Source organism: Canis lupus, chromosome 11 (assembly GCF_048164855.1).
Source record: "Canis lupus baileyi chromosome 11, mCanLup2.hap1, whole genome shotgun sequence".
Lineage (NCBI taxonomy): Eukaryota > Metazoa > Chordata > Mammalia > Carnivora > Canidae > Canis > Canis lupus.
The window spans coordinates 59,217,314-59,237,360 of record NC_132848.1 but is presented as its reverse complement, the minus strand read 5'-3'; the positions used below and the strand labels follow the sequence as shown (position 1 = coordinate 59,237,360).

General features: G+C 36.7%; 1 protein-coding gene across 1 annotated transcript in view; it reads right to left on the bottom strand.

Moving 5' to 3' along the window:
* The window catches only part of CFAP36 (cilia and flagella associated protein 36), a 29,382-nt gene that overhangs the window by 7,240 nt on the left and 2,095 nt on the right, over positions 1-20,047 (bottom strand). The window contains exons 2-5 of the mRNA XM_072768428.1: positions 19,491-19,555; positions 18,223-18,324; positions 5,215-5,329; positions 1,036-1,123 (exon numbers count right to left, since the gene is read on the bottom strand). Of these exons, the coding sequence (XP_072624529.1) occupies positions 1,036-1,123; positions 5,215-5,329; positions 18,223-18,324; positions 19,491-19,555 (370 nt within the window). The remainder of the gene's footprint in view (positions 1-1,035; positions 1,124-5,214; positions 5,330-18,222; positions 18,325-19,490; positions 19,556-20,047) is intronic.

Below are 20,047 nucleotides of genomic sequence, written 5' to 3'. Positions count from 1 at the left end.
GGCTCCTGGTGCATGTAGCCTGCTTCTCCTTCTGCCTATGTCTCTGCCTCTCTCTCTCTCTCTCTCTGTGACTATCATAAATAAATTAATTAAAAAAATTAAAAAAAAAATCCCCTGGGATTAAGCATTGAGCTCCTCCCATAGTTCCCCACTAGACCTATCCTCCTAATCACCATCCTACCTTGTCCTCCCTTCAGGTTTGGAATTGAGAAGGTAGATAGGGGTGAAACTACAGGATGCTAGAAGATGGCCATGTGTATGGTTAGAGCTGAAGAGAAAGGAAAGGCTCCCAGAGAACAAGGTCCCATTCTGCAGGTGACACAGTGGCTGCAAGTATCCTTCTGCCCTAAGGCGATACATTTTAAACTAGGTGCTGCAATTGCTGCTCCCTTCCAAAACTCTCAGAGGGGTCAAGAGACAACAGGCCCAAGGGAAAAAGAAATGTTCCTTTAGTGGCCTGCACACTTCATGCCAGGCATTTGGCTGAGAATCATGTAACTGGGGTGAGGAAGAGACCAGCAAGACAGTCATCTGGGATAGGCACTTCCCACTGTCCACTTTTCCCTTGCAGGTTACCTGCTACCCAGTCAGATAGTTATTTCATCTGTGGAGTATGAATGTCCACCCTCCTAATGTTGAACAGCTGGAATGAGTCACCTCTAATACCAAGGTCCAGAAGCCATGAAGTGTCTTGCTCACTCAGGCCACTACATGTACCCTTTCTAGGCATCAGGCTGGGTCTACACCAGCCTGTTCCCACTGGTGGCTGCTCTCCTGTTCTCATGATAGGAGGGGCAGAAGCCCCTCCCATTTAGACTGATAGGGTATGAGGCATCTAAAAATCATTTTTTCTGTCCGTTAAAAATGTTATACTTAGTTATAAACAAATTCAGTGATGAATCATTTTATGGTTTTTCAGTAGAGAACTGTTATTTTTTTACTAGTTCATAATATCTTGGGGGAGAAAATATGTATGCAGATCACATCACAACATTACTAATCATCCACTCAAAAAAAATAATTAAAGAAGGATACCTAAGAACTTCCCTCAGGATTTTCATCTCTTCCTGTTCAAGGTCATTGACCATATCAGAACCATCTGTTAAGCAGTCAGGTAATACACCTGTTCAAAATCAAAGACCACACAAAAGAACATGAACTCAACTGAAAACATTTATTGCTCACTATTCTAACTCATCAAGAAGTACAAATCGGTTTATTAATATCTTTCACTTAAAAATGTGAAGCTATTATCTTTGAATTATCTAATTAAAGCTATTATCTTTTATAAAAACGGTCTTTTCTTACTTTTTCTTGTTTTACAGAATCAGCCCCACCAAAAACTCCAGTTTTACCTAGAAATTCTCTTCATAATGATTTGTATTACGTGTTAAAAATAACAATATAGCAATTAAGATTAGTTAATATAAACTATCACCTCCACTAATCATATACCGTCTGAGGATATACCAATGAAATCATTAAGCTCCTAATAATGAAAGTATGCTCTAGAAGTATCCTTTAAGTGTGAAAAGAGTTTACAAGACAAAATATAAAATACTTGGGCAGCCCCAGTGGCCCAGCAGTTTAGCGCCGCCTTCAGCCCGGGGTGTGATCCTAGAGACCCGGTATCAAATCCCACATTAGGCTCCCTGCACAGAGCTTGCTTCTCATTCTCTCTCTCTCTCTCTGTCATGAATAAATAAAATCTTAAAAAAATAAAATACTTTGTTAATTGAAACAGCATGTTAATACTCTACTATAGCAGATGCTACTGAAAAGGGCCCTGCTTACTATATGGGAAAAAGCACAGTGCTAAGCCCTCAGGGGGAATATAAAGATGAATAAAACAATCTGCCCCCAGAGCTCCTTTCCAGATATAGGGCCAATAACAACTTCAGTCCAAGGCAAATAATAATTCGTGGCAAGTAATATTAAGTATTGGTTGAATTTACTTTATTACCTATATCTTCCTAAGAAGCAGGTAGACTGGTAATCAGTGTTCTATTCATATCTATAATTAGTATATTCCCACAACATCAGCAGCATGTCTCTTAATTTTTACCTTCCATTTCTTTATCCACAGATGACTATGGGATTTTGGATCTGCTCTAAATTAAAGTAGCTTTATTATTCTAATCCCCTTGATGTTTAAATACATTTTTAATTAAACTTTTTATTTTGAGATAATTGCAGATTCACATGCAGCTGTAAGAATTAACACAGAGAGAGAGAGAGAGAGAGAGAGAGAGGCAGAGACACAGGCAGAGGGAGAAGCAGGCTCCATGCAGGGAGCCTGATGTGGGACTCGATCCCAGGACTCTAGGATCATACCCTGGGCCAAAGGCCTGGCGCTAACCGCTGAGTCACCCAGGGATTCCCTATGCATGCACCCTGTATCCAGTTTTCCCCCAATGTAACATCTTGCAAAGTAAAGGATAGTATCACAGCCAGAAAACTGACAGCTGTAAAACTAATCAATCTCAAGTGCATTTTTGCACTTTTTCCAGTTGAAAGATATAAAATTAGTATTCTCTGATAGTATTTCTAAGGAAAATTAAAAGAACTAAGGAACAAATAATGCAACAGTATAAAATACTTCAAAACCATCAAAATAATGCTCTGATTTGCATTCCCCCTGAAATTCTTTGATAAAATACAAGCAAGAATCCAGAGAGCCTTTGAAGTTTTCTTACTACAAAGACAATTTTCAAAGGGTCCGCAGTTTGAGTACAATCAACACTGCTCTAAAGTCCTAATCCCTGGATCTAAATTAAGCTACATTTTTAAATGCAAGCATTAAAAATGCTATGGCAGAAACTAAGTATTAGTTTGTATTTAAGTGTAAGCCAATAGTCCCACCCTATGGTTTGACACCAGCACTATTCCACATCATTGCCTCATCCTCCCTTGTTAATATAAACCAGATTTGTTTAATTATCAGGCAGCCAAGTACTTAGAGGGTGAGCCCTATCCCATCATAGGAAAGTGATTCATGATAATGGTCTCATTTCCCTTGCCAGAGGGTTTAAGAAAAGCATGTGACCCCAATCCTGACCAATAGGACCTGACAGGGAAATTCCTGGGGGGTTTCCATGCAGGTTTTCTCCTGCTAACAAAAAGAGATGTACAGGAAGAAACACCCTTTTTCTTCATGAGATGTTGTTGAGTCTCACCAATGCAGCTAGAGTGCAATCAGGAGAGAGGATCCTGAGAACAGCAGAGTATAAAGACGGAAAGTGTCACATTCTTGATGATATTGCTGAGCCACTAACTTAATCAAGGCGAACTGTCTTCCTTCCCTCTTTCCTCTGGACTTCTTGTTTTGTGAGATGATCATTTCTTACTGCTTAGGACATTCTCATTGAGGCTTCCTGCTAATGGCAGCCTGAGGCATCCAGCTAATACAACTATATATACTTGTTCCCTTTATATTAAAATCTAATTGAGTTTCCAGTTAAATTGCATCCTGAAAACTACAGAGTGCCAATATCAAGTTTACTAGCTTTTTTATCAAAACTGATCCCCCAGAACAATTTTAACAACAGGGATCCCTGGGTGGCGCAGCGGTTTGGCGCCTGCCTTTGGCCCAGGGCGCGATCCCGGAGACCGGGGATCGAATCCCACGTCGGGCTCCCGGTGCATGGAGCCTGCTTCTCCCTCTGCCTGTGTCTCTGCCTCTCTCTCTCTCTCTCACTGTGTGCCTATCATAAATAAAATAAAATTAAATTAAAAAAAAAAACATAAAATAACTATTCACATTCTCCATCCCATAGGTCAGAATAAAGCATAATTTCAGGAAACATTCAGAGAAAAGGATTTTATAAAGTAAACCATGGTAGAAAGACAGACTGTTTTCCAAGCTTATTTACACCAAAGCAACAGCACAGTGTCATGCATCACTCAGGGTTAGGGTGATGCTATCTCCTACCTCACCTGCTGTGAAAAGCATCCTAGGATTTTACAAGATAGCTATTGGCTCTAAGAGACAGTCTCCACTCACATATTAATAAAAGGAGAATCCACAAGGACTCTACAACACTCCAATGTTTGCCCTGCAACAACAGACGCTCATGTTGGATGTCCCAGACCTTAAAAGCAAACAGTACAACTGAATATAGTTCTCACATCCTCAAGAAACGATTTTTAAAAAGGTCCTGCCACCAAGCCATTAAAGATTACATAGGCATGGTCAAGAATATCAGTCCAGTCTATTGAGCAAAGGAACACATAGGTATTAAAGTATACTAGAGCTAGAAATCAGAAAGGAGGTAAGAATCTGGATTGAATCTGGATTGAAAAGGAGATAGTACAATAAGAAGTATGGTTAGAGGGATCCCTGGGTGGCGCAGCGGTTTGGCGCCTGCCTTTGGCCCGGGGCGCGATCCTGGAGACCCGGGATCGAATTCCACGTCGGGCTCCCTGCATGGAGCCTGCTTCTCCCTCTGCCTGTGTCTCTGCCTCTCTCTCTCTCTGTGTGTGTGTGACTATCATGAATAAATAAATAAAAATCTTTAAAAAAAAAAAAAAGTATGGTTAGAAACTCAGATGTGTTGAGTCAAGCTGTTACATGTAATTCAAATACACAAGAAGGGAACAAAAGCAGGAAGAACTAGGGATAGAATGAGATTAGACAAAGGAGTCAGGGAATAGATATAACTAGAGAGGGTTACTAGGGCCTGGAGTTCTGTTTTCCTTTCTACCTGATGGTAGTGCAATACCTGCCCATTGCCCTAGTTTGGTCCCAGGACCAGCAGCATCACCTGGGAACTTGTTAAAAATGCAGAGCATTCAGTCCCACCCCAGACCTACTGAATCAGAAGTGGGAAGCAACAATATGTGTTTCAACAACCCTCCAACTACTCCCAAAGCCACTGTCTCCTACCAAGGTCCTAACAATAATAAGCCAGAGGGAAAAGACTAGTCACCTTCTCTCAACAGTAACTAAAACTGTGACCTTTCAAAAATACTGAATTTCATAAACAAAATGGCTAGAAGAAAAATCAAGCTCTCTGAGCCCTAAAACATCCATTAAATCAAATTCTGGTCCACTTTCTTTGAGGTGGCAAACACAAACTTATTGGGAAGTTTACATTCTTGAATCTTTTCACTCAGCAAGTTTGAAATACATTTACACAGAGCAGCTACATTTAAGACCATAATAAAATCAGAATTGACAAAACTGAAAAAAAAAAAAAGCATTTAGCATTTTACCATTTCTCTCTTGAATTATTCGAATGGCTTGCAGCTGCATTTCAATGTTTTTCTGGACCATCATTGCTTTAAAGATAGTAAAATCTTCTGCTGCCAACACAGGTTGCAAAATGGCCTATGGAAAGAAGTCTGAAAGTTAGATGAAGATTCAAGTTTCATTTAAACTATTTCCCACACATTTAAATCATTTTTATGGTGAATCATTTCTATTAATTCAAGAATGCCATATTATTATTTATGGTCAGATGACTCAAAAGGAAAAGTTTAAGATTCTAAAAGCCTTTAATGTAAGGTTCTCAAGAGGCTGACTCTCCTAATCCCCAGAACCCCAAGAAGCTAAGGCTGACAATGGTGATGTATTTTCCAAATGAACCAGAGCTGAGTAACTGAAAAACAACATAGAAATTGGGCTTACTTTTTTAAAAACACCACTTTAGTATCTGGATTCATTTTGCAGCCAAAATAATGATATTTTTTTATTCTATTACTTGAAATTTACTGTTACTAATAAATTGGTAACTAAAAAGTTATCCCTTAATAAAAGTACCAAGTTAAATAAAAGTAAATGCAAAAAAAATGAAGTCTGGAAAATAAGTGTCATGAGATACTAGTAATGTGAGAACACAACTGTGCTAGACAGAAAGTTTCATGTAAGAGGTAAATCAGAAATTATGATGTGAAATCATCTTCTGGATGAAACAAAAATGTGACACATTAGGGAAAGAATGAAGGGGTCTACCCTAGAGTACCAAATTAACACTTCCTTAACTATAGGGAGCTATTGCTGTATTAAAGAGAAAACCAATTCCCAAGCTGATCAATAATAAGTAAAATAAGATTTGCAATGTGTAAAAACCCAGAAAACACTCAAATTTTATGCACCTGACTAAAATCTTATTTCAAGTTTTACGTAATATTCATGTAAAAGCTGAACACACATGCAGAGGCAACCAAGTGTGTGCTATTGTTCACCAGGCAGGCAGCAACGATAATGTCAGACACCTCAACAAAAGCTCTATCAAACAGCTTAAGCAAAGAGGAAGGAGCCCTTCCCCCAGAGACCAGCTCATATCCCAGACAACTGCAGTATATAGTAAAGCAAAACAAAACCTAAAAGCAGCTCTCTGTGACATTTATGAGGAGTCAACTGTAGAAAAAAATGATGGAAAGTTTCTTCCCCTTAAATTCACATACACTGTTCAAAAGACCCACAGCAGGACAGAGCAGACAGGCTTGATTCAAAGCTGTAACCTAAAGCTCAGTATTGAAAACATTTGTGGACAGTCTCTGTGATAGATTAGTGATGTCTGCCAAGACACCCTTCTAGGATTTTGCCCGCATGCAACTTTGTTCTGGGGCTTCCTAGACTTCTTATCAGTGATATTAAGGTCTTTATCCTTCACACTAATAAACACTTGAAGGGCAATGCTATTAATAGCAATGTATCAAGTAGAGCTTCTAACAGCAAGTCAGAGTTTGAGTTGATACATAAGTGTGTACCTTGACACATTTAAGAAATGCATATTCCTAAACCATGCCCTAGATATAATGAATCTAAATTTCTAGAGGATGGGTGCTGTGGTCGCTTCCTCAGTACCATATACCTAAAGGATGGATCCCCATGTATCTCCACAGATAATTCTTAGAACATTAAAGCTCGAGAACAATTGATACACTAGAAGAAAATGAGCCCATGATATCAAAATCCATTTCCAGCTTAACCATGTACCAAGTGTTTGATTCTGAGTATGTCATTTAGTTCTCTAAACTTCAGCTTTCTTCATCTGAAAATTGGTACTAGAATAATAATAGTAATACAGTATTTTGTTGAATCTAAGACTCCACATAAGTAAAATAAGCCTGTACTTCATGTACCAATTACAACATGTTATACATTGTAAAATACATTCTCATTTCAGAGGTATTACAATATGAAACATTTGCATTTTGAAAGAAATATAATAATAACTTTCTGTCTGGGTGTTGAAATTAAATAAGGTGAGTAAGCACTTTTTAAATAGAAAAGTACCTATAAAAGTAATTGTTTTGGTCCTGTAGAAGCTGCTTAAATATCAAAATGGTACACCAAACCTAACAACTTTATAGCAATGGGGTTCTTCTGGTTCAATGAAATGGATAAGCGCTTCTGATAAAGGCAGTTAGAGGAACTAAATATAAGAGTTACTTTAAAAAAATGGCAAGTACCTTAAAAACAACAACAATCTTAAGTATTCATTAAGTTAACTGAAATGTCAAACTACTATGACAGAAGACTATGAAGTAAGGTAAATGTGATAGTGTCTATGTTTGAGAAAAGCACATTAACAAATAAAATGAACACTGAGTACTTAGGACTCTGACTTACGTGAGTTTACAAGACATTCAAATATATTCACACTTAGCCTAAAGTTACCCTATTATTATCTCTGCTTAGAGTTCATCATACCATAGTTTTGAAAAGTACGAGTGATTTCATGCACTTATAGTCCTCCATTAACAGACGTAACTACCAGGAGAAACAGATGAATTCATGATTATAGCTGGAGACTTCAATACCCTCTATCAGCAGCAGACAGATCCAGCAGGCAGAAAATCAGAAAGGTCATTAGTTGAACTGAACAGCACCTTCAGTCAAGTGGATCAAACTGACATTTCTCCAAAAACAGAAAAATACAAATTTTTCTCAAGCACACATGAGAAATTCACCCAAATAGACTATATTCTGGGCCATGAAACACATCTTAATGAATTTAAAAGAATAGGAATCATATGAAGTATCCTCTCACACCACAATGGAATTAAACTAGAAATCAATAGCACAAAGATTGCCGGAAAAACTTAAAATGCTTGGAGATTAAACACACTTCTAAAGAACATGTGGGTAAAAGAATTACAGTTGACCCTTGAACAACGTGGGGCTAAGGGGCACTGACCCTATGATAGATAGGGTATTTGACCTATGCAGTCAAATATCTGCATATAACTCTGACTCCCCCAAACCTAACTACTAATAGCCTGATGATGACCAAGAAGCCTTATCAATTACATAAACAGTGCACTAACACATATTGCATACGTTACATGTATTATATACTGCATTCTTACAATAAGCTACAGAAGAGAAGAGAAAATGTTACTATGAAAAGGATGGGCATAAAAAAAAAAAGAAGAAAAAGAAAGAAAGAAAAGGACGGGCAGCCCCAGTGGCCCAGTGGTTTAGTGCCACCTTCAGCCCAGGGCGTGATCCTGGAGACCCGGGATCGAATCCCACATCAGGCTCCCTGCATGGAGCCTGCTTCTCCCTCTGCCTGTGTCTCTGCCTCTCTCTCTCTCTCTCTCTCTGTCTCTCATGAATAAATAAATAAAATCTTTTAAAAAAGAAAGAAAATCATAAGGAAACTAAAAGACAACCTCCTGAATAGGAGAAGATATTTACTTTTTTTTTTTTTTTTGGAGAAGATATTTACAAATGATATATCCAATAAAGGGATAGTATCCAAAATATATAAAGAATTTGCACAACACCAAAAAAACCCAATCATCCAATTAAAAATGGCTAGAAGATATGAACAAACATTTCTCCAAAGACATACAGATGGCCAACAGATCTATGAAAAGATGCTAAACATCACTCATCATGAGGAAAATGCATATGAAAACCATAATGATATATCACCTCATACCTGTCAGCATGGCTAAAATTTAAAAAAAAATGAAACAAGTGTTGGTGAGGATGTAGAGAAAAAGGTGGATTGGGAATGCAAGCTGGTGCAGCCACTGTGGAAAATATTATGGAGGTTCCTCAAAAAAATTAAAAATAGAAATATTATAGGACCCAGTAATCTCACTCTGGGTATTTACTCAAAAAATACAGAAACACTAATTCAAAAAGATGTATTTACCCTATGTTGACTGCAGCATTATTTACAATAGTCAAATTATGGAAGCAGCTCAAGTATGCACTGATAGATGAATGGATAAAGAAGAGGCAGTATATACATACAATGGAATATTCATCCATTAAAAAGAATGAAATCTTGACACTTACAGCAACATAGTTGGATCTAGAGAATATAATGCTAAGCGAAATAAGCCAGTCAGAGAAGGACAAATACCATATGATCTCACTCATGTGTGGAATTTAAGAAGCAACAAAGGAAAAAAAGAGACAAACTAAAAAACAAAAAAAAAATTTTTTAAAGATTTTACTTATTTGAGAGAGAGAGAGTGCACATGAGAGAGAGAGAGAGAGAGCACATGTGCACCCGAGCCATGGGGAGGGGCAGAGGGAAAAGCCGACTCCTCACTGAGCAGGGAGCCTGAGGCAGGACTCGATCCCAGAACCCTGGGATCATGACTTGAGCTGAAGGCAGACACCTAACCAACTGAGCCACCCAGGTACCCCAAAAAACAGGCTCTTATTACAGAGAATAAACTAATGGTTACCAGAGGGAAGGTGGGTGGGAGAGGATGAAATAGGTGAAGGGGATTAAGAGTACACTTATCGGGATCCCTGGGTGGCGCAGCAGTTTAGCGCCTGCCTTTGGCCCAGGGCGTGATCCTGGAGACCCGGGATCGAATCCCACATCGGGCTCCCGGTGCATGAAGCCTGCTTCTCCCTCTGCCTGTGTCTCTGCCTCTCTCTCTCTCTCACTGTGTGCCTATCATTAATAAGTAAAATAAAATAAAAAAAAAAAATTAAAAAAAAAATTAAAAAGAGTACACTTATCATGATGAGCACTGAATAACGTATAGAATTGTTGAATCACTATATTGTACACCTGGAACTAATATAACACTGTATATTAACTATACTGGAATTAAAATTAAAAAGAAAATCATAAGGAAAAGAAAATGCATTTACAGCACTGTTCTGTATTTATAAAAAAAAAGAAAAAACCTGTGTATTAGTGGATCCACACAGGTCAAACCTGTGTTTTTCAAAGGCTAACTGTAGTCCAAAGAGAAGTTTCTTTTTTTAAGAGAATTTTGTTTTAAGATTTTATTTATTTATTCATGAGAGAGAGAGAGAGAGAGAGAGAGGCAGAGACAGAGGCTGAGGGAGAAGCAGGCTCCATGCAGGGAGCCTGATGTGGGACTCGATCCCAGGACTCCAGGATCATGCCCTGGGCCAAAGGCAGGTGCTAAACCCCTGAGCCACCCAGGGATCCCCATTAAGAGAATTTTTTAAAACATTTCTAACTAAATGAATATACAACTTATCGAAATTTGTAGGGTGCAGCAAAAGTAGTGCTCAGGGGAAATTTATAACATTAAATGCATATATTTATTTTTTAATATAATCTATTATTTTCATAAACATTAATTTTTTTTTAAAGATTTTACTTATTTAATCATGAGAGATGGAGAGAGAGAGAGGCAGAAACAGGCAGAGGGAGAAGCAGGCTCCATGCAGGGAGTCTGATGTGGGACTCCATCCCAGGACTCTGGAATCATGCCTCTGAGTCAAAGGCAGATGCTCAACTGCTGAGCCACCCAGGCATCCCAAATGCATATATTTAAAAAGAAAAAATATCTAACATTAATAATCTAAGCTTTCGCCTCAGGAACTACAAAAAGAAGAATAAATTAAATCCAAGGTAAGTATAGGGGGAAAAAACAGTAGAAATTAGAGAAGAAATCAATTAAATTTAAAATTAAGTCAACACAATTAAAAGTTGATTCTTGGGATCCCTGGGTGGCGCAGCGGTTTGGCGCCTGCCTTTAGCCCAGGGCGCGATCCTGGAGACCCGGGATCGAATCCCACATCGGGCTCCCGGTGCTTGGAGCCTGCTTCTCCCTCTGCCTGTGTCTCTGCCTCTCTCTCTCTCTCCGTGTGACTATCATGAATGGATAAATTTAAAAAGAAAAAAATGTTTAAAAAAAAAAAAAAAAGTTGATTCTTCAAAAATAGCAACCTCTAGCCAGGTTAACAATGAAAAAAAGAGAGAAAAAACATAAATTGCTATTATCAGGAATGAAAGATGGTACATCACTACAGATCCCAAGGACATTAAAAGTATATAAAGAAATATTATGAACTCTATGTCCATAAATTGTATAACCTAGACAAAATGGACCAATAACTTGAAAAACACAAACTGCCAAACTCACGCAAGAAAAAAGAGACAATGTGAATAAGGTAATAGATAGATAGGAATATTCTGTCTATATCTACATCTATTAAGAGAGGGAATCTGGAGCACCTGGGTAGCGCATTCAGTTAAACGTCTGCCTTTGGCTCTGTTCATGATCTCAAGTTCCTGCATGGGCTCCCTGCTCAGCAGGAAGTCTGCTTCTCCCTCACCCTTTGCCCCTCCCCCTTGCTTGTATGTGCTCTCTCTCTCTCTCTCTCTCTCTCTCTCGCTCTCTCTCGCAAATAAATAAAATCTTTAAAAAAAGAAGGAATCAATAATTAATAACCTTCTGAAACAGCACCAGGCCTAGCTAGGTCCACTCGTAAATTCTACCAAATATTTAATGAAGGAATTATACAATTCTCTACCAAAAAAAAAAAAAAAAAAGATAAAACTTAGAAAAAACTTACAGATTCATATTATTTCTTAAAAGAATAATGATTAAATATTTACTTGCAGAAGTTAAATAGCATAACCTAGAGAACTGATGTAAAAGCCTTTATACTGATTCAAATTATCAAGGGGAAAAAAGTATGACTTTGAAGTCCACTATCTCTTCTATATATAACTTAGTGTCCATGCTATTGTTTCACCAACTCTCCCTGTGTGATTCAGATTAGGATTTACATGTATTTGAACATGCATATGAAAATCTGCCCTTAGATAAGAATCCTAAAAAAAAAAAAAAAAAACCTATACCAATTCTTCACAATCTCTTCTAGAAAATAGAAGAGGGAATACTCAACTTATTTTATGTGGCCAGCATTACACTTACACCAAAACTAGACAAAAACACTATAAGAAAGAACAATATCTCTCATGAACAGAGATGCAAAAATACCCAACAAAGTATTAGCAAATTGAACCCAACAATGTATAAAAAGAGCTATACACCATGACCAAGTAAATTTATTCTAGTTATGCAAGGTTGGTTCAACATCCAAAATTAATTAATGGAATCCATCACATCAAGAAGCTAAAAAAGAAAAATCATATGATAATTTCAATAGATGCAGAAAAAGTACTTGACAATATCTAACATCCATTCATGATAAAAACTCTCAGCAAATGAGGAATAGGGAGAAATTTCCTTAATCCAATAAAGAACATCTATAAAAAACAGACAGCTAACATTATATATAATGGTGAGAAACTAGATGCTTTCCCACTAAGATCAGAAACAAGTCCCCTCCCACCACTCCAATTCCACATTATACTGGTTAATGCATTAAGAAAAGGTACAAAGGAAGGAAGAAATATAACAGTTTTTGTCACAGATGACAGACAATCCCAAAGAATCAGTTTAAAGAAACTCCTGGAACCAATAAGTAATTATAGCAGTAGTGCAGGATACAAGGTTTCCTATATACTGGCAATGAAATGGGAATATGAAATAAAAAACATAATAGGATTTACATTAGCTCCACAATAAAAGAAGCACTTAGGAATAAGCCTAACAAAATACACAGAAGATTTATATAAGGAAACTAAAAAACTCTGATGAAAGAAATGAAAGGTAATGTAAATTAATAGAGAGATATTCCATGTTTATAGATAAAAAATACTCAGCATTGTTAACATGTCAATTCTTCCTAACTTGATCTGTGGATTTATGCAACCTGAACAGAATACAGCAAGTTATTTTGTAGACAACAAACTGATATTAAAATTTACATGAAAAGTCAAGTCCCAGAATAACCATACAATACGGAAAAAGAACGAAGTCAGAGGTACTCATACTACCTGACTTCAAGACTTACTATGAACTACAATAATCAAGACACTATGGTACTGGTGAAAGAGTTGACGAATAGATTAAAATAGATTAATGGAACAGAAAGAACCTGAAAATAGACCAACACAAACATAGTCAACAGATTTTTGAACAAAGAAACAAAGGCAATCCAATGGAGAAAAGATACTCTTTCCAGCAAATTGTGTGACAAGAATTGGATATCTACATGCAAAAAAAAAATCTAAATACTGACTTTACACCTTTCACAGAAATTAACTCAAAATGGAACACAGACTTAAAATGTAAAAAACAAAACCATAAAACTTCTAGAAGGTAGCATAGAGAAAGTCTTGCTAACCTTGGGTTTGGCAATGACTTCTGTAGATAGAACACCAAAAGCATAATCCATGAAAGAAAACTGATAAATCATGGGCTTCATTAAAATAACAAAAACATCTGCTCTGTGAAAGACACTGTTAAGGAAGGAAAAAAGTCACAGAAGAAAATTTGGTGAAATATTTGCAAAAACCATATCTGATAAAGGAGACTTGTATCAAAAATTGTATACAAAGAACTCTTACAACTACTATACAAAGAACTCAAAGAAAACAACTCAATTTTAAAATGGGCAAAAATAAACCACTACACACCTATTAAAAAGGCTAAAAATGCAAAAAAACTGACAATACCAAGTGCTTCCAAAGATGTGGAGCAACAGGAACTCCTAGTCATGGCTCGTGAAAATTCAAAATGGTACAACTACTTTAGAAGAGAATTTGGCAATTTCTTATAAAGCTAAACTTAATCTTACTATGTGATCTAGCAATCTTGCTCCTAGGTATTTATTTGCCCAAATGAGTTGAAAACTTTATGTACACACAAAAGCCTAACTATGAATATTTGTACTACCCTTTTCATAATTACCAAACACTGGAAGACACCAAAATATCCTTCAAAATGTAAACTGATAAACTGTGATTCATCCATATAATAGAATGTTACTCACCAACAAAAAGAAATGAACTATCAAACAACAACAACAAAAACATGAAAGAACCTTAAATTCATATTGATTAGTGAAAGAAGCCAGTCTGAAAAGGCATATAGTATATGATCCCAATTATATGACATTCTGAAAAATGCAAAACTAGAGAGCCAGTAAAATGCAGTGGTTGCCAGGGGCAAGGATGGAAAGGATAAATATGCAGGGAACAAGGGGATTTTTAAAACAATAAAACTATTTTGTAAGATATTATAATGATGAATATATGACATTATGTATTTGGCAAAATTCATAGAACTGTATAACACAGAGTAAACCGTAATGTTAACTGTGGACATTAGTTAATAATTAATGTATCAATGCTGACTCATCAATTTTAACAAATATACCACACTAATGAAAATGTCAATAATAAGGGACACTGTACTATCTGCTCAATTTTCTATAAACCTAAAATTGCTCTAAAAAATAAGCCTACTGAGGCACCTGTGGGGCTCAGTCGGTTCAGCGCCAACTATTGATTTTGGCTCAGGTCATGATCTCAGTGAGTGAGATCCAGCTCAGTGTGGAGCCCCACATCAGGCTCTGGCTCAGCACAGAGTATGCTTGAGATTCCCTCTCCCTACCCAAGCGTGCTGTCTCACATTTTCTCTTGCTCTCTCTCTCATAAATAAATAAAATCTCTTAAAAAATAAAAAATAAAGCCTACTAAATTTTAAAAAATCTTACTAATACACAAAATATTGTTAATTATCCTGTGGTATTTTTAGAAAATGAAAGTTACACCACATATGCAATCTTTTCAATGATATAAATCATTGGAAAAATAACATAATTTTGCCTAATTACTATCATAATTTAAATGTTTCTTAAAGTGTTAACTTTTATAGTATAAAAGTCAAAACAAGGATGTCTGGGTGGCTCAGTGGTTGAGCATCTGCCTTGGGCTCAGGAGTGATCCCGGGATCTGGGATCTAGTCCCACATTGGGCTCCCTCCAAGGAGCCTACTTCTCCCTCTGCCTATGTGTCTCTGCCTCTCTCTCTGTGTCTTTCATGAATAAATAAAATCTTTTTAAAAAATGAAATAAAAGGCAAAACAAATCAAATAAAAGCAAAAGTAAAAAACACTGTCTCTTGCTATATAAAAGTCTTTTGCAATACAGTATATAGAAATCAATGATGAATTTTATCCTTAACAAAAAATCATAAGGAAGTCAAAATAAGTCACCTTTGTCTACTTCAGTTGGAAAACACCACAAAATTACAAAATTCAACTTAAGATGACTGAAATAATAAATATCTCAGTAGCTATTATAGTATCATATTTTCTAAACAGTTAATTCATGAGCATGTTTTAAGAAATCACATATTCAACAGAAAAATATGACCTTAAGGGTTTTTTGTTCTTGTTGTCTTACACAGAGTTCTTCATCTGATGCACTCCTTGCTACTCCTGCTGACTTCAATAAACAGAGTATGGGAGGGGCAGTGGTATAGGTATAATGATACCAAGCCAGGTGAAAAGAATTTTGTTAAGTGGGCTTTAGCAGTATAATTCATTGGGAGCTGGTTTAAACAATCAAAACCAAACCAAGCAAACCAAGACAAAGTAAAAATTATCCCTTCAATAACCCAAGGCAAACAACTGGTCCTTGGTTAATTCTCAGGCACCCTTTACTGGCATAATGGAATCAGCATCCTGATCTTTACGTATAAAGAGTAGATTATTGCTGCAAAGCAGTAAGTAAAATAGCTTTAAGCTGTTTTTCTGGTAATGGTAAAGGCCTTGTGCTGATTCAGTCATATTGCTATTCAGTATATGATGCTAAGTATTTGCTCCAGAAGAGAAGACAGCTAACTAGTCCACATGGGGATTGAACCAATGACCCTGGCCTAATTAGCACACTGCTAATCAACCACCAAAATAGCTAGTATTAATTAGGAGGTGCTTCCATTTATAGACCACCTTAAAAATGTCAGGTATTGTGCTAAATGCTTTATGAACATTATCTCTCAAATTTTGCAAAAAACATTCAAAGTAAATACTGTCCAGATTTTACAGATTATGGAAACTGAGAATCAGTATGGATAAGAAAGGAAAACAGCACAACAATCTTATAGCTAGTAAATGAAAGATCTAGGACTCATATCTGGGTCTGTCTGTATCAAAAGGCCTGCCTCCTTATACACGGTAAGAACGTATTACCAATCAACTCCAAGTAAATCAAAAGGTGCTGTACGACAGAACAAAAGAGAAAAAATGTGTTACTCTTGATCTGAAAACAATATTTTAAAATTCTGAATGTCTTCATTCAATTTAAAGTTATCCTAATAATGTAAACAAAAGATGGATGTGTCTTCTATTAGCATGAACATATTTATTCACAGAGTAATTCAGGCCCATTCACAATGACTTAATTAAGAGGCTGACAAATATTAACCAAAGTAGAAAATATCCTGAAAAACAAGGAGAATAAAAACAAATATCAACATCTTAAAAGAAACCTAAATACTAGTTAATAATTTTCAAACTATTTCTGCTCACCTAAGAAGAAGAAAATAATGCCTGTTGTTATTCCTTAAATGAAACTTATGGTAGAGAACAAAAGCTATTGGTGAACTATAAAACAACTTTTGCTTTATAGAATTATTAATTAATCAAATAAGATGTTTATTTATATTAGTTGGGGCATACCAATAATATTTAAATATATTTTTCAAAATGTCATGTTAGGTTAAGGATGTTCTATCTCTAGAATTAAGGATGATCATTAAATAAGAAAAACTTGCATAACCAAGAACATAGCTAGAAGTGCTGGATTAAACAGTAGTTAAAGCTAAAACAACTTGTTGAGAAGAAGGCTATTTGAGTAGAAGTAACATATCCCTATCCTGGAGCTCTCAGCAAGGGCTCACAGTTGGTATCTTGCACTACCACTCACTTAGTGGTGGACTTTGCACTAGTCAATATATCTGTGCATTGTTTTTCATTTCTAAGTGAAAAGAAAATAGTGCCAAATTCTTAAGGGGCGACAGGAAGATTAAATGAGATAATACATGTCAAGTGCCTAAAACATAACTAACATTAGCCCTCACTAAATATTAGTTATAAATACACATAATATCTAATTCAAACCAGCACTGTGGAACCAATAAGACAATAAAAGTAGTTCCAGGGGTGGTTCAGTCAGTTAAGTGCCAGATTCTTGATTTTGGCTCAGGTCAGGATCTAGGGTTGTGAAATTGAGCCCCGTGTCCAGCTCTGTGCTCAGTGTGGAGTCCGCTTGGGGATTCTCTTTCCCTCGCCCTCTGCCCCTCCCCCTGCTCTCTCTCTCTCTCCCTCTCTCTAAATAAATAAATAGATCTTTAAAAAATTAAAAAAAAATTTTTTTAAAGTAGTTCCAAGGGAAGGAAGCTGCAGGAACTGTGTACTATGGAACTGCTAAGACTAAAAGAGAGGCAACTGAAAAAATGTCAGAGCTGTATATAAATAAAACAGTAGTTTGGTCAAACCTTGTGATCTATTACAGTTTTGGATTCAGAAGGCTTCTTTTTAACTGTGTTTGTTCATTAATGCCTCAAATTACTTTTCTTTATTTAAAGCAGGGAGGGCAGAGAGAGGGAGAGAGAGAACCCCAAGTAGGCTCCAGGCCCAACAGGGAGTCCCACAGAGGGTTCAATCCCATGACCCTAAGATGATGAACTGAGCCCAGATCAAAAGAGTCAGATGCTTAACCAACTGAATCATCCAGGCACCTCACAAATGATCATTTCTTGAGGTAATTATAAAAAAGAACCTACATGTGATGAATTAGCTTTTCACTCTTACAATGTCTAAAATAGTATACTTTGGGCAGCCCGGGTGGCTCAGCGGTTTAGTGCCGCCTTTGGCCCAGGGTGTGATCCTGGAGACCCAGGATCAAGTCCCACGTCAGGCTTCCAGCACGGAGCCTGCTTCTCCCTCTGCCTGTGTCTGTGCCTCTCTCTCTCTCTGTGTCTCATGAATCAATAAATAAAATCTTTTAAAAAATAAAATAAAATAGTATACTTCGACAACAAATATAGCAAATTTAAGTGAAACCCTGGGCATTTTTGTCAAAATTATGTTAGCAGAGTGACACAAAAGCAGAACCTGTGATGTACGGGTCTTTGCAAGAGGAGAAGTACATGCTTCTTGAAATTGATCTTCATTAATTCCAATTTCTTTGAGGTAGCTTTCCAATAGCTTTTCAACCTAAAAAGAGAAATAAATGTTTAACTTTTATAATTTACATAGAAAAATTCCAAATGAGTTTTCATATTAAGTGTTGTTGAGAAAAGGATAATCAAATGCTTGCTTGTAATTACTAATCTATACAAAATTATATTATATGGCAATGACAATATCTTCATCAAAAATAACAATGAAAAATTAAAATGTTTGCAGAGAATCAAGTGAAATTTTATTAATGTACTTGAAATAACTGGAGTCAGGTTTATGACGTTCAATGTGGTACAACTCTTCTGCTACTCAGAGGCATTTTTTAAAAATCACAAGACAACCCTGGCAAACCAATAATTAATACTTCTCTAGATGCATCTGCAGAAGAAGAATAAAATTTATTTTTTTATATATATATTTTTTAAATTTTTATTTATTTATGATAGTCACACAGAGAGAGAGAGAGAGGCAGAGACACAGGCAGAGGGAGAAGCAGGCTCCATGCACCGGGAGCCCGACGTGGGATTCGATCCAGGGTCTCCCGGATCGCGCCCTGGGCCAAAGGCAGGCGCCAAACTGCTGCGCCACCCAGGGATCCCTAAAATTTAAAAATTAGATGCAAGATCCCTTAAAATAGTTGTCCTAAATCCATTACTTAGATTCTAGTGCAAAAAGAGATAAGAAATCAAAAGAATGAAATGTCTCAGAGAAGCCTTAGGCCTGATGGACCTGGTAGTACTATTAGGGTAGATTGGAATTTTTTTAAAGATTTTATTTATTTATTTGAGTGAGAGAGAGAAAGAAAGCACCAACAGGGGGAGGGAGAGAGAGAAGGAAAAGAGAGGGAGAGGAGGAGGGGCAAAGGGAGAAGCAGACTCAACACTGAGCAGGGAGCTGGATGTGGGGCCCCGTCCCAGGACGAACATGACCTGAGCTGCAGGCAGACACTTAACTGAATGAACCACCCAGGCACCCCTTTTTCATTTTTTTTAAGGAGGTTCTACTCCCAACACGGGGCTTGAACTCACAACCCCAAGATGAGTCACATGCTCTATGACAGAGCCATTCAGAAGTGCCAAGAATGGAATTTTTTTAATTAAAGAATTTTAAAATGGAAAAATTCCATGTTTTTAATTTAGAAAAGCTAAAAGTAATATTATTCTAATTACCTTTAAAAATCAGTAGAAAAAAATACTCACTAGTTCTTTGTATTCCTGATGAATCTCTGTATAGGTCAATTTGCTTTCTTCTTCATCATCAAAAACTAAATTTAAAATAAATATATTACTGAATACTGTAAAAAAAAAATCATTTCATTAATGCAAATATAAAAGCCCACTCCTTACATCTTACACTACAACTCATCAACATTATATCTTATCACCAAACATAACACATGCAGTGCTTTAAACGCCTGTACATTTTCTCAAGTGTTCCTAGAGGTTTTTTTTTTTTTTTGCCTCTACCCAATCCTCTTCTCCCAACTATTCTTCAAGACATTGCAAATAGCACATTCTCCAAGATCTGCCACCCACCCTCAAATCCTTCCTCTGATTCCTTCCTCTGAACTCTTAAAATAGTACCACATGCCTCTCTTTATTATAACACCTGCCATTTTAGATATAAATTCCATTTACCTGCCTGTCTTCCCCACTAAATCATAAACTTCTCAACCACAAGGATTTTGTTTCATTCCTCTTTCTATGCCCAGGTTCTGGCCCACAGATACTCAATAAATGTTTACTGAAATCAATGC